At 39.9% G+C, this 11,660-nt stretch overlaps 1 protein-coding gene across 1 annotated transcript; it reads left to right on the plus strand.

The window, feature by feature from the left end:
- Positions 1-11,660, plus strand: zbtb2b (zinc finger and BTB domain containing 2b). The gene is made up of 3 exons (XM_034699383.1): positions 1-374; positions 4,820-5,000; positions 7,143-11,660. Exons 2-3 carry the CDS (start codon positions 4,828-4,830, stop codon positions 8,548-8,550), a joined length of 1,581 nt encoding a protein of 526 aa, XP_034555274.1. The 5' UTR covers positions 1-374; positions 4,820-4,827; the 3' UTR covers positions 8,551-11,660.

Below are 11,660 nucleotides of genomic sequence, written 5' to 3' on the forward strand. Positions count from 1 at the left end.
GCGGTGATCTGCTCCACGGAGAGTCCACGTCGCTGTTTATGTTCACGGCTGTCAGAGAGAGAAAACTGTCTCGCGGGGGTTGATCTGTCGGCAGTTACACAGTGCGGGAAATTAACGTTAACCCAACCGCCCACTTACTCAACGGTTTTTACAACGGCCGTGTTTTGGCTGTTTTTTCACCCTCAGTCATGTGATGTAACGTAAAACCCCTAACCGGAAAACAACGACGGACGACCCTCTCCGCCGCCAACGAATGCTGCGTTTGCGAGGAACCAGTACAAGCCGCTGCGAGCCCAGAGAGAGGACGGACGAGTCCCCGGTAACAAACAAACAACGGCGACACGGCAAACTCGACCGAATAACCGGGAGTGCAGGTACGGCTGTTTGTTAGCTGCTCGTTTACCGGTTGTGTGTTACGTTTATTGGCTGCTTGCGTGCTATTTGGCGTTCAGTAATTGTCACGGGAAGTTAAAAGAAACGCATTCGTGACCAACCCGACCAACCCCCCCATCCCCCTGCGTCTCTCATTCCCCGCGTGTCTGTGTGTGTTGTGTGCTCGCGCTCGCGTGCCCGCATGTCCGTTTTCTTCTCGCGCTAGCAGTAGCAACTGAGCGCGAGCAGAACCAGGCAGAAGAGTCAGTGTAGGCGCGCTGGTTTTCTGCCTCCTGAATTAATGCTTTAAATGTACTTCTGCTGTTTGTTCTTAACAGTGTGTTTCCACAGACTGTCTGTCTTCTTCATACCTCTTCCTCACTTCTAGTTCAAACGGTGTATTCTCAGAATAACAGAAATTCTCACCACGGAAGTAACTGTTCCACGTGTCTACATCATCCCGTTAGGGGCGGTGCTTTATTGTTGCAAAGTAGAAGTATTGATCCACTCATGAGGATATCTCACTGGATCAAACAGTTATGTGGCTGTACAATAGTAAAGTCGTGGCAAACTGGTACACTTTGTCCAAAAACTACCGTGTCCGTAGTTCTGTAGTTGACCTGAGGGCAGCGGTGGACAGTAACAAAGTACATTTACTTGAGTACTGTACTAAAGTCCCTCTCTACTTTCAAAAGACAGCTAAAGACCCAGCTCTTTAGGAAGCACTATGCACTTAGCTATACTGTTCTCCACTGTTGTCCCCAGTGGCAGATCATGTCTTCCAGCTACAGTTGACTCGCACTGTCCTGCTCTACTCTGGGAATCTGTGTTCAGCTCTTGAGTGACCCAGCACTTGGTACTTTGGTCATTATTGTGGTGAGGTTAATTGTTGATGAAGATAATGGAAGGTCTTAAATGGTTTGGTTGCTTCATTGTAGATGTTCCTTATTTTATTATAAAAATAAATAAAGTTAAAAAAATCCATACTTACTTTTCTGCATTGCCTTTACACTGCTTGGCAGTACCTGCACCCAAATGGACTTGAAGCACTTTGTTACTCTTACTGATCTTGTTTCCTCTTGTCTAGATCTTTGCTTGTGTTGTTCTTGTTCTCGTATGTACGTCACTTTGGATAAAAGCATCTGCTAAATGACATTGTAACATTGTAAGTACAGTTTTTGGGTATCTGTACTTTACTTGGGTTTTTTTTTTTCAGAGGATAGCCTACTTATTACTTTTACTCCACTATATTTGAAAGACAAATATCATACTTTCGACTCCACTAAATTTCTATCAATGCTCTAGTTACTCACTACTTTTGCTTTGAAGTCAGCTGATGAATTTTCTTTTCTGATATCAGATTTCAAAGACTGTAAACTGTTTGTGTACTTGTGTTTGGTTTGTCTCAATGGTGTAGCTTTACCTCGGTTGAGCGTAGAGCAAATGTTATTCAGATCAGTCCGTTCGTTTAGTTGTGGTAATGATTACTATGGTTGAGAAGGATGATGATTCTCTACCTGAGCACCACGGCCATATTTTAAACCCATGTATGAGGTTTTTAAAATAAAGTATGATCGTATAGTTGTAAATCTCTGATCTGTTTACCACACAAACTTCATCACAGCCAACAAAACATCACCATCTAACCTGAGAAAGCACATCGAGGTCTGTAGCTAAAACACTTGTTTTATTCCAGATCAACATTTTAAACTTGTCTGTGCTTGTAGTAACTTAGTTTTTATTTCATGGTGTACTTTTTAGATATGAAGTAATTTTTTCTAGATAAACATAACATAGCAGATTGTACACCCATTCATTCTTTACTGCACTCATACTTTGTGAATATTATGTTTTGAGATATTTTTAAAGTGCTTTGAATACTTAAGTATTTTTAAAAGCAAGTACTCCAGTACTTTAACTCAAGTAGTAGTTGAACAACTTTCACTTGTATTGGAGTAACATTTGACCAGGAGGATCTATACTTTGACTTAAGTAATTAAGACTTCTACCTTGTTCACCACTGCATGAGGGAGACCAAACCCATCATGAGATCCAGGAATCATGAAAATAATAGCAGGACACAAGGCAAGGGGGTCGACCAATACTTGCAAGATGCACAGACAAGAATTTGGTGTAATCTGGGTCTCCAGGCATTTAGGCAATAACTTGATTGTGGTAATTTAATCAATTACAAGATCCATTATTTATTTATTTTTGAACATTTATTTTCACATTTTCTTTTATAACAAGAACAATAGTATTGCCAACAACTGGAATTAATAAAGTGGTCAAGACTTTAAATAAATTACACAGGGCAAAAAATAACCAAAATTAAATAGATTAGACAAAGTAATTGTGTATATACATGAATTACTTGTATTAGATTTAAAGGAGATCAAAACACAGGTCAGTTGGGAAACAGGAACATTTACATTCTACCACATGATCAGGTCTGAATACCACCTCACAGACATCTGTTGCTTTAAGTTGCTGGGAATGACAATTTCTCAGCATGTTCAATGAATGGCATCCACGTCCGGTTATATATTCCAAGTGTAACAAGATCTATTTTTAAGTTAAAATGTTAACAATCTGAAATGACATATCTTATGAATAATATATTTTTGAAGTTTGTTGCTATAAGTGGCATAACTGACAAGAATGATGTGTGTTGTTTGCTTTTGTCACACATGTTTTATTCAGAACTGAAAACAACAATTGAAGCAAAGTAAAAGCTGGATGTCATGTAAACAGGATGATTAGTCTTTAAGAAGGAGGTAGACATTGTGACACATGAGTAGAACCGCAGTAAAGGGTCAATGGGTCTATTTTTATTTGTAATATTCACCCAATCGTCACAGACACAAATGGCATTATGATTGGAGGTGTGTAGTCATCAAATGTAGGAATACTTTGAAAGCAATCTACTTTAATTTCCAGAGACCATGGAAGACATTTTTGAAATTTGTCCATAAATATTACCTCTTTTCCCTGAGACCATTGGTCCAGAAGCGTCTTGTATGACTTGAGATTACAGCGCCTGGAACCAGAGTGTTTTTGGATTTTGGACTTTTCAGTTCACTGACCAATCAATTAAGATAATTGATCTTATCAGCTCTCATAGTCTTGCTCACGGACACAAACAAGGTGGATAAAGAGAACACATGTTTTAACAGCACCGCAGACTAAAGCCTTGAACCCACACAGAATTTAAAAGCAGCCTTAATAACATGACAAGAGGATGGCTGACGGGTATTTTACGCTTCTCTGTAAGCCCCCCTTGCACAAGACACGGAAACCCAGCCTTTTCCTGGAGCGTCACAGTGCCAACTCCCGTGCACTCTGACCTCTCTGATGAAATACACATGTGTTAGAGGGAGACTGTTTTTGAAACCAACAGAGTATACGCAGGATTATTTGATGTTGACGAGGTCTCCATCTTTCACCGTCTCTCATTCTGTGTGCTGAGGAGAAAGTGGAGAAAGAGGACTCACCCAGTTTTCATTTCCCTCTGAAAGGAGGTAGAACCAGTTTTTTCTTTAGGAATTTGTGACACCACCCGCCGCAACCCTGGTCATGTGACGGCCTGGAGCTCTTGTAGTCCTTCAGTGACCTTAAGGGTCAGCTACACTCATCGTCATTGGTCAGAGGTAGCAGGAGATATCCCTGGAGAACGGGTTTGGACGGCTGGGGCTGTGCAGAAGGATGTTAATTTATAGATTCCTGAACCCTCACAGAAACAGAAAAAGAGTTTGATGTTTGGTTTCTATTAGAGACTCAAATATTGTTTTTGTTAGTGAATCATCTGAAAATTATCTTTATGATAAAGCGATAAGTGTTTTAGCTGGACATCTTGAAAAAAGGAGTTAAAAAGAGCTTATTACAGTTGATTCTGTATATTGTTTCAAATCCTTTCATTAGCGACGCTTTAATCAACAAATGATCTCAATTTCTGCTTAGAATAACTTTAAGGGTTTATTGATGATTAGCTGAAGGGGTTATGTATGTAGAATAGGTGTTATATAACTTGTCATAAGAGGCTACTAGAAAGCCCTCTCTGTCTGAGGAAAGTTAATTTAGAACAAGAACATTTTCTATGTCATGGAAGAAGTCTCCATTCACAAATGTCTTGTGTTTTCTTCGAGTAACCATCGCAAAGAATATCCAAATATCCACTTGCACAAAAAATAAACAAATTCGAACAAGTTGCTTTTTGTTTGCTAAGACATAACATTAATAGGCATAATCTTCTGTGACAGTAGTGCTAGACAAATAGTCTCCAGTGTCACAAAATTATTCTCCACTGTTGTGTTAAAGTAGCCTTTACAAGGTCGTTAGATCACCACAGTCAGCCTGACTCTTTGTGGTCACAATAAACTCTGGTCTCCTTCCAGACAGGAAACTCATTGCTGCTTGTGTGTGAGTGTCCTTGTGCCTTTTGTTGCAGGTTGAAGAATGGAGTTGGCCAACCATGGTCTTATCCTGCTGCAGCAGCTCAATGCTCAGAGGGAGTTTGGCTTCCTGTGCGACTGCACGGTGGCTATAGGAGACGTCTTCTTCAAAGCACACAAAGCCGTCCTCGCCGCCTTCTCCAACTACTTCAGGATGCTCTTCATCCACCAGGACAGGTACAGGAGGAGGGTGTTCGCATCTGACATAAGCCTGAAAAACACACTAAGATACTTTTTGTTGTCACATCAAAGAATTGACCCAACTCTGCATTCTGCTGCCAAAACCTACAGGCTTCATGTCGGAGTAACACTGAATAGTTCCCATGTTGTCAAACAGTGAAGGCCTGTTTACTTTGTAACCAAGCATTGGACTGAATCCACAACTAACATTTTTGTGCAATTAGTGGATTTGACAAATTGGAGGGTTCTTTAGGTCAGTAGGATTAAACGTGATGTTTGTGCTGCCCTGGAAATGTCCTACAGAGAAGTTCCTTCAGTGAAGGAAATGCTGCATATTTACAGAAATTTTCAAGTTTTAGAAACATGTAAACATTTTTGAAGCTGATTTCTGCAAATAAATGCAGAATCCAAAGTAAGGTACAAGATTTACTGCTTCAGAGTCACATCAGTTTCAGCCTGTGGTTAAAGATGTTATATTTCAGTGGGTTTTGCTAGAAAATAATAGAAGCAAAAATGCAATCTGGGATAATGAAATCCCACAGCCATTAGATATCAAATATATTTTATAGATGCAGATCACACAATATGCCGTCACACAAGCAGAGTTGGCCCTAACCGACCTGGTGCCCTAGGCAAGATTTCAACTGGTGCCCCTTGTATTATAACCAACTCCAACAATCACATCACATATACACTGAAAGACAACTGACATCCAGCTTTATGTTTTACAGGTTTCCTTTGTTTTAAAATAAAAATGACCTAAGAGAGTTAACAGTTATAAAACGGTAATAACACTGATATTTAGCAGGAAATTGCACTATTTCAAAATACATAATGTAATAGTTGTAGAATTTATTCAGTCATTATATTACACAATCATTTTCACAGTAGACACTTTCAACAAAGCAACAGTCATGTATTAAGTGATGACTGAAAAGGCAGAAGCAAAATGCTCATTTAAGCCTAGCCTACATTTTCTATCTAATCAAGCTAACAGCTTCCAAAGTGTAAAGAAAAAAACAACAACAACAAAACAAAACCAGGTAAATAATGAACACTTAAAGACTTCAAATACTGATTTGCATACCATTATTTTTAAAACAAAAGTGAATCACAAGCTTTTAAATGTATACTGGCATCAGTCCACAATTTAATCAAAAATTTTATTCAATAAAATAATATTTTTCTTTGTTTTATCTTCAAATTTTCTTCCTCACTCATTTAGGGTGCAAGCAGCACCCCTAGCATTTGCCTATACTGTCATATCAATGCTTCAACTCCATTTCTGTGACTTAAATTGCCTTTGAAACTAAAGTTATCAACAGGAAATTTTAACCTGGAACCAAAAGGCGCAAAAAAACTTCCCAATATGATTCTGTAACCTCTTTCTGTTGTCTAGAACAGGGGTTCCCAAACTTTTCAGCCCACGACCCCCAAAACATAGGTGCCAAAGACCCGTGACCCCCACTGTCCCTCAAAGTGATTTAATGTAGCTTCATTTAGCTGGTCTGGAGAAAATTAGCCTACCCATATGAGCCTTTGGCTTCCAGTCCTGTGCCTTTATGAATTAACCTACTACTGATGCTTTTGATAATTAACTGCTCACTAACCCTAAACTTAGGAGTCAGGCAAAAAGAAAGAGCAGAAAACTTATTACATTTTCTATTTTCAAGGTTTTATTTCAAGTTTAGCGTCTATTTTTGTCGGTATTCTTTACTATGATGGGTAAAATGTACTATTTTTAGATAACTTTTGCCATTCAACTTTTTAGTGTATTATTTCAGTATTTCTTTGTTCACCACAAGTTAACAAATTATATATAGTAAGTAACACAAAACCAACAAAGAGAATACAAAATACATAAATACAAAAAAATCAAAGAAATAATATTATTTAACATTACAAACAAAAAGGAAGATAAACATAAGAAAACAAGGTAAATAAACAAAGATAATAATAATAAATATTTTTAGATAACTTAAAAAAAAAAAACGTTCAGGAAGACATCTCACGACCCCCCACTAGTGTCTGGAGACCCTCTAGGGGGTCCCGACCCACACTTTGGGATCCCCTGGTCTAGAATGTAAAACATGATCTCCCTTCTCCTCTTTATTTAACCTTCATGTCTTTGTGTTTCAGTGACTGTGTGCGGCTGAAGGCTGCAGACATCCAGCCAGACATCTTCAGCTATCTCCTCAACCTGATGTACACCGGCAAGCTCGCCCCCCAGCTCATAGACCCGGCACGCCTGGAGCAGGGGGTCCGATTCCTTCACGCATATCCGCTCCTGCAGGAGGCCAGCCAGTCAGTGTACTCCCACCCCGAGCAGAGCCTCAACCTCTCCACCTCGCTCTACGGCATCCAGATCTCCGACCAACAGGGGGGGCTTTCAGCTCGGCTACCTGCTCGTCGGCAGGTCTCCTCGCCTTTCGACATGGACCAGTTTAACTCGGAGGGGAAGTTTCCGTCCACAGCTTCATACGCTCACTCCTTAACGTCCAAGCTAGCGTCCTCGCCCCAGGACACAGAAGCCTCAACTAGCGGGGCTAAACCAACAGCGGAGGAGGGTGTGGCAGACTTGCTAGGTGCGGATGGCTCCTCAGCGAGTGCTTCCATCCTCCACGTGAAGCCGAGCATCATGAAGAGGACTTCTTCTTTCAGGAAGCATTACTCCTGTCACATGTGCAGGAGCAGATTCACACAGAGAAGCCTGCTGCGAGAGCATCTCCTGCAGCACACACAGACTCGGCAGCAAGTGCCAGCTGAGCCCAGCAACCTCTCGCCTGTTTTGACTGCAGAGCAAAGCATGCTGGAAGTAGAGGGGATCCTTAAGGGGCTCAAGGCAGGGTCCGGCGCCTCTGCTTCCCATACAGCAGTAGAGATAATCAGTGACAGCGAGCAGACGCCAGTTTCAGGGACTAATTCAGACTCTCCCAGAGCTGAGGTGTCCACATCCAGCTGGGGGTTGGGAGGATTACACTCTCAGGCGGACACACCTCCTCCGTCAGACATCGCCGACATAGACAACCTTGAGACCGCCGACTTGGACCGAGAGGTGAAGCGGAGGAAATACGAGTGCTCGACGTGCGGGCGGAAGTTTATTCAGAAGAGCCACTGGAGAGAGCACATGTACATCCACACGGGGAAACCCTTCAAATGCAGCGCCTGCGGAAAGAGCTTCTGCCGGGCCAACCAGGCGGCCCGCCACGTGTGCCTGAACCAGGGTGCCGACACCTACACCATGGTGGACCGACAGAGCATGGAGCTGTGCACGGCAGGCGACGACAGCAGCCAGATGGAAGCCATGTTCTTGGGTTCCGCAAAGCCTTACAAGTGTAACATTTGTGCAACCACCTTCTCCAGTCCCAACGAGGTGATCAAACATTTGTGCTTCACCCAGGGGGGGCTCGCGGGGCTGCAGGCTAACAGCATGGGCACGGGGATGGTGCTCCAACGTGAAGAGTTCTCCAAAGACGAAGGCTCTGATTTGTCTAATTCCGGCACCCCGCTGGAGCCCATAAAGACAGAGGAGATCCTCGTAGAGTAGTACCAAAACTGTGTACGTCCTTTTTAACACATTTATTTTCTAAATTATGGTTAATAGGTGAGCTAAAGGTGGAATTAGTCAGGGTATGCTTGTTGGAGGTTTTTAATCTAGAAGTTATTTTTGGGGTCTCTTTCATGGGAACAGTATTTTTATTTTTTTTTGTCCCTAAGTCTGAAAAAAAGATGTATTTCAAAGTGAATATTTTAAAGCTCCCTGGAGTTCAGCTGACGACATCATCATAACCTGCTAATAAAACAGTTGGCATGCGTTGTTGTTAGACTCTCACTCAGGCTGTGCTGCATTATTTCTCTTGAGACCTACCGTTGTGGTGAAGCTGCACAGGCTGACTTTCAGAATAAGAGGAAGAGGAAGAGGAAGCAGAGATACTTCCGGAGTAGACAGCTTGTTGTGAGATGAGAGGAGAGCCACTAACTGCTAACAGTCTCTTTTCGGAGCCGCACAGAAGACTTGAGATGATAAAAGCACACATTTTATTCCGACCTGAGACAATCTGTGCTCTTTTTTTGAGTCGATACTCATTATATAGGAAAAGAACTTTGTCTTCCATTCATGTTTGGGCAATTTTTTAAATCCCTTCCAGAAATAGCTGAGTTTTTATGTTGTCTGTTTCATCATCACCCCATAATAAAGCACAATCTCTCTTTATATGAAGAGTTCAGCCTCTAGAGGTTTTGTCACAACAGGTGAGAGTAGTCGTATTTACTGTGGAGTCTCTTCTACATGTCCATGTCGACACAAACCTCAATAAGAATCTGTCCAATGCTGTTGTTAATTTGCTTTAACCCTCCTGTTATGTTCGTTTCTCTGGAACAGCAATAATGTTCCTGTCATATTCAATTATCCAAAAGTGTCAGAACCCCAAAAATCCCAAAACATTTTTTTGAAAATCTAATTTTTAACTCCTTTACTAACCATTCAAATCAAGACTTAGACCATTGGTGTTCTTTAATTCTCACAGATCATGGTGCAATGAGGATAACTCACTCGTTTTTCATTCAAATTCATGTTAAAACTTTTTTTTAATGTACATTGGAAAGCCCTTAATATAAATACAATAGTTTTACATGACATAGATTTTTGTTTATTTTATTTCAATTGTTGAATATTTTTATTTTTATTAAGTGATGCTGATAAATTAACACGAAACCTCCTCTGTCACAAGCATTTTTATGCTGCATTTAGCTGGTTTGGAAGGCATATATTGCCTTAAATAGACTTTAAAAAGGGTCAATTTGACCCGAAACATAACAGGAGGGTTAAAGTATATCTAAGAGCCCTTCATTTTTGTTTGACATACTTTTTCAATTTTATAAACGATGCTATATTTACAAAAATAACGTATATGAATATAACAAGACAAAAAAACTTCTTAGATACATTTGTTTTAGTAAAGTATTACATATTAAGGATGGGCAAGATACATGTATCTTTAATTTTCTCACAGAAATTGACTCACAGTTAAAAAAGCAGGGGTTTAAAGTGACTCTCCCCAGTGCTGTCCTCCTTATTCATTTGGTGCAAAGGGAAACATTTTCTTTGTTTATACCTTTAAATATTTAATCTTTAACTTTGTCAAAGTCAGAAAAAAGAAGTAGCAGTTGTAGCTGTAGTCATTTATTGAACACTTAAAGGTTAACATTATGACATCGGAGAGCTGAAGATGTAGAAGTTAAATGTTTTCCTGGCAGTGAGAGGTCACACGGGCGAGGTTATAAGACACATTTGACTCTTTCTCTCTACAGCTTGAGTTAACAGAACATTTTCTATGTACTACTGATGACTGAAACTCTCTACATACATGTCCAGTTAATGTGAAGTGTTATATGATTTCTCATGATGAAACTTGTCAAGTTGAACAGTATCAGAAGAAGCAAATTGCAGGTTTCCTAATTAGACTGAATTCTGCATCTCTCCTCCAGACATGGGGTGTTTTTTTTCCTTCACCTATTTGAATCCTAAAATACTTATGGACGCCTTATAACACTGTTATTTTGTCAAAGGTCATTAGAGTTTGAAATCAATTCTATTTTGTATGATATTGCTGCGACATCACATTTTTGGCCTGAAGTTGCTCAGAGAAAAAGCGATCTTTCCAATCCCTCTAACTTTGCAAATACCAAAAAAATGATTTGTCATAGTCTGACATTTGTCTTCCAAATCTCTTTGATGCAAAAGTTTAACACTTCTCAAGTGAGTACCTGACAGAGCAGACACCTGACCATCCTGGAGAGCAGTTTGAAAGAGTTGAAATATAATTAACAAGTTTATTTTAAAGCAGATTAAACTAAACAAGAACTTATAATGTGTATTGTAGAAAATAAAAGTGTCTTTTTTTTATTTTTGACTTCCCTCCATTTTTAATTTTGTAGTTATATGAATGCCAATCCCCTGTATGTTCCAGATGCATTATCGGTGCCTTTAGCACACACACCAGTGACAGGAGGCCCAGTGCAGTAATGATTGATTGACTGGGATTCCTGGACTTAAAATATGTCTTTGCTTTGTTGCAATGATGTGAGTGTTTGACTAGATGGAGCTGTTTCACAGGTCAGGGAAGGCTTTCAGATTTGAAGTATCTCTACTTCTTTATTTTGCCAATAATGTGATGCCATAAATAAAACCTGAATTTGAATCATATAAAGCTCAAATATCTGTGAATTTAATTTAAGAGTGTTACGTGTTGACTAACGGAAGGATTTTTTATGTGTCTTGATTCAAGAGTTACAAATGCTGTACTACTGATGTTCATGTCTCAAAGCTTCACAGACATCTGCACAGCTTTATGAAAAGATTAAATATAATCTTGCTCAGCTCAAGTTGTAATTGTTCTTCTCGGCACTAGTCTCATAACTTTAAAGTTGTGTATGTGAGTGTTTTCAACATCTCAGTATCTCAGGAAGATGAGATGTCTGACTTTCTCTTCTGTTCTGTTTTGAAACATTTTATTTGCAGTCCATGAAACTACCTTTAAATGTCCATCTGAAGTCTACTGTGATCAACCTTGTTCTCAGGAATGTGAGTGATATTCTGTATGAACATTTTTTCCTTTTTCAGTGAAGAATGAACAATAAAACGTCGTTTTTTTTCCA

This window comes from Notolabrus celidotus, chromosome 13 (assembly GCF_009762535.1).
Source record: "Notolabrus celidotus isolate fNotCel1 chromosome 13, fNotCel1.pri, whole genome shotgun sequence".
Classification (NCBI taxonomy): Eukaryota; Metazoa; Chordata; class Actinopteri; order Labriformes; family Labridae; genus Notolabrus; species Notolabrus celidotus.

Excerpts from the sequence above, each read along its gene's own strand:
- zbtb2b (XM_034699383.1), top strand. The coding sequence starts at position 4,828 with ATGGAGTTGGCCAACCATGGTCTTATCCTGCTGCAGCAGCTCAATGCT. Across the intron at positions 5,001-7,142 it reads CTCTTCATCCACCAGGACAG|TGACTGTGTGCGGCTGAAGG; the intron begins GTACAGGAGGAG and ends TTTGTGTTTCAG.